General features: G+C 47.6%; 1 protein-coding gene across 1 annotated transcript; it reads right to left on the bottom strand.

Moving 5' to 3' along the window:
• Positions 1 to 778: 778 nt before the first annotated feature.
• On the bottom strand, positions 779 to 3,244 carry LOC123095011 (homeobox-leucine zipper protein MERISTEM L1). Its single transcript, XM_044516849.1, has 4 exons — positions 2,991 to 3,244; positions 1,781 to 2,049; positions 1,586 to 1,703; positions 779 to 1,366 (listed from the first exon to the last, which is right to left on the bottom strand). Exons 1-4 carry the CDS (start codon positions 3,228 to 3,230, stop codon positions 1,103 to 1,105), a joined length of 891 nt encoding a protein of 296 aa, XP_044372784.1. The 5' UTR covers positions 3,231 to 3,244; the 3' UTR covers positions 779 to 1,102.
• Between the last annotated feature and the right edge of the window lie 292 nt (positions 3,245 to 3,536).

Consider the following 3,536-nt stretch of genomic DNA (forward strand, 5'->3'; position numbering starts at 1 on the left):
CTCCCTAAGGAGAAATGGTTAAATACCACCCCCTATTAAATAAAAGATTGAGGAACCCATTATAGTTAAAAATGAAATTACCATTTACAGTGTTGATCCAGTTGTGCCTACCGCTTATATTGAGAAACCACCTTTTCCTGTTAGTATAAAGGAACATGCTAAAGTCTCAATTGTGGTTAACAAAAAGTAACATTGGAGCACCTAGACCCTCTGAACAAATTAAAGTTGAACCTAATGTTGCTATGCTTAAAGATCTCTTGGTCGATAATATTGATGCGCATGTTATTTACTTCTGCGATGAAGCAAAGCCGCCACTATGCACATCATCTCTGGTGGCACACACTAGAGGTTCACCACCAGTGTGCTCCTGTCTTTGTGCTCTCTGATTGGGTTGTGCTCCATGGACTTGCAGAAGCCCTGCACTTGCTTATTCACATGTAACAAAATTTCCCATTTGGCATAATTCATGTGGGAGACCACCGGGCACAAGAGGAGCCCAAGGACTCCTTCACCAAGTATTGCACTTCTTATATCTCCGGATCCTCCTCCTCATGCTTCGTGCATGACTCTGCAGGTGCATGCACAGGGGAGTGCACAAGGTGGATGGAGATTGTGGTTCACTTCCAGCCTTGGCTCCAGAAGATGATGATTGCTCTCATACCACTTTATGTTACTAAAAAACATTGATGGTAGAGGTATCTCATGAATGGCATACTCACACCATTAAATGTTAGAACACACACACACAATGTTATTGTGTGGCATTCACCTTGCAACTTTTATGTTTGTTTTCTCTATTTATTGGCATCTGCTTGATCTGTTCTGTTACAAACTCAAAGAGACAAAGACGGGCGTTGGACCGAGCTTCACGGCAATGCCATCCCAAAGCCGCTCATCCTACTGCCCCTACATTGCTGCCATGATTGCCATATCTCGTGCCATCCCACGTAGCAACCATGAGAGCCTATGGAAATAAATAGACAAGCGACCAAGTCATGTACATACACACACAACATGGCGCATTATTTTCTAGATGAGGAACCAAGTAAAACTATAGTTCATGCGGCGGAATGAATGTTGGCTAAGACCGAAGACGGTATGGTCAGTCGCGGGCCCATGGGAGTGACATGCCATTTTGGCGAATACCCTCTTTAAGATAGGCAGTGGCATGTAGGAGTTCTTCCTTGAGCCTCATATTCTCAGTGTATAGGCGTTGGAACTCCGAAGTATGCTGTGTTTGTACCACCACCCCTCTGCATTTGAGGCAAGTCTTGTTTTGCATAGCCAACATGATGGCTTGACGTTCAGTTTTCAGCTTCTCGTTTTCTACCCAACAATTTTGGGTCTCCCACCGCTGCATCTTGCCCTGCATTTATTAATTTCAGGTATGCCTCATTTTAATTAGTGGCTAGCAGAGTATGATACCATGTTCATGAGGGGAATACAATAGTATATTGTAAGATCAAATGATGAACAATGCTATGATGTTCAGTGGAGTTTGTACTATTTAAGAACAAAGTGTGCAGATAATTGTATATTGTAGGTGACCCATATGTAACTAACTGTGGAAAAGAATGGTATATACCTTGCTGAAGGTGCGTTTATTTTGGAACCAAAACTTGACCTGCTGGGCACTCATGCCAAGCCTCTCGCTAAGGTCCTTCCGGAGTTTCTCTTCTGGATAAGGGCAGTTCCGAAACACACTACATATCACGTTAATGAAAATGGATTAGTACACATCTTCGCTATGTAAGAAACATTGATTGAGTATGTATTGTACGCTTCAAGTTGTTGGATTTGTTCACTGTGCAGACGATGATACTTTGCACGCCTTGTGGACATTCTCTGCTCAGTATGGGTCTCTCCATCATTGTTGTCATGGTCTGCAACAACAACGTTGGCATCATCAGTGTTTCCCACGATAGTAGAGGCTCCAAGCAGGTCATCCATCTCATCACTATGGTTGTGCTGGAACAGGTGGTTGTGTGTGCTTGTCATGAAGAGGTCAAATTCATTGTGCACACCACTTTTCTCTCCGTCCATGGTAATCTGCTATCATCAAAAAGAATGTCATTCCTCTATATAGAACTGAAGGTTAACTGAAAGTAGCAGTTAAAACTGCACATAAAAGGAATTTTCATGCCCACATTAGTCAGATGTAACTTCACTTTAAGAATATTTGAATTCATCCATATAAGTTTCCTAGACCGAGATGTAATTGAGTAAACTTTAATTACTATCTAAAATATACATTAACATACTTTCCCAACTTCACAATAACATATTCATGATTATCTAGCGCTGATTACTTCAATAATTTGGAAACATGCTCGTTGAAATGAGAGAAATAAAGAGAAACAAATGCCAACATCGGCAGCTTGACGAAACGAAGAAGACCAGCAACCGCTGCGCCCGACGGAGATGTCCCACCGCACTCCAAGCACACCAAAGCACCACATATCAAGCAACACCTTCAAGAAGGAAGGTGACAACGACACTGCTGCCTAGACGAGTCCTAGGCGTTCCCCCGATACATGGAGGGCAGTGGGGAGGGGTATACCTGAAGCCCTTCAAGAAGTAACGGCGGTGCTCATAGGCGACACCACCTCGGTGCCACATGAGTCGACATGGATTTTCCCGACCCAAAAATCCCCACCACCCCGAACGATTTGAGTGCTCCAATAATCCTGCCGTCCACCAGCATGCACCACCGTGGCCTTGAATCAACATCATCGCCAAACTGAGGCCATCAATACGGGGCCTAGAGGAAGGAAGAGGGAACAACGGACCCGAGGCAGCAACAATGCAGCCAAGCGGGAGGGGACTACCTCCACCGTCGATGCGAAAGCCGACCGGATGCGACAACCAGGACAAACTGAACCCCTACTGGCCTCCCGGGCCTAGATGGGCTTGCAAAGTCCCCTCCCCCATGCTGCAGCACATCGGCTACCAACGTCACCGCCGCCCAGAGACCGCACCACCCACCTCACCTCCAGGGAGCCTTGCCGCCGTGCAGAGAGCCGGTGGCCCGCCTGAACCCAGATGGGGCCCAAAGGGCCCAGATCTGGGCCTAGTAGGTGCCATCCACCAAGCTCCAGCACACCACGCCACCCTGCAACCAACGGTCGCGCCGCCATGCCTAAGGCACCCGAGGACCGGGGAACCACCTCGCCGAGCCAGACCGCCGTCGACCGAGCCACACTGCCACCAGAAGGAGCCCCCGGGCCCATGCCGCGTGCCTGGGGAAAGAACTGCCGGCCGCTGCCAGCACCGCGTGGGCAAGGCCCAAGCGGTGGCGGCAGGAGGGTAGGATGTGGAAGGGGGCTGGAGGAGAAGGGGCCAGGATTCGCCCGTCACCCGTGGTGGGGCGAGCGACTGAACAGGGGCGGCTTTGAAATTTCAAAATTAAAATCCCTAATCTCAATGTCTCCTTCTCTCGCAAGCCCGATGTTCGCTTCGTATAAACATTACTAGATGAACAGATTCAAGAAATACCTTTGACTTCAGTAGTCGTCTTCCTTAGAACTTCAGTAGCT

This window comes from Triticum aestivum, chromosome 4B (genome assembly GCF_018294505.1).
Source record: "Triticum aestivum cultivar Chinese Spring chromosome 4B, IWGSC CS RefSeq v2.1, whole genome shotgun sequence".
Classification (NCBI taxonomy): Eukaryota; Viridiplantae; Streptophyta; class Magnoliopsida; order Poales; family Poaceae; genus Triticum; species Triticum aestivum.

What these genes read in the sequence shown, in the direction of transcription:
- LOC123095011 (XM_044516849.1), bottom strand. Translation starts at nt 3,230, where the DNA reads ATGGGCCCGGGGGCTCCTTCTGGTGGCAGTGTGGCTCGGTCGACGGCG. An exon ending in GGCGGCAAGGCTCCCTGGAG is followed by an intron (nt 2,050 to 2,990) that starts GTGAGGTGGGTG and finishes TGATGATAGCAG; the next exon opens with ATTACCATGGACGGAGAGAA. An exon ending in CAAATCCAACAACTTGAAGC is followed by an intron (nt 1,704 to 1,780) that starts GTACAATACATA and finishes CGTGATATGTAG; the next exon opens with TGTGTTTCGGAACTGCCCTT.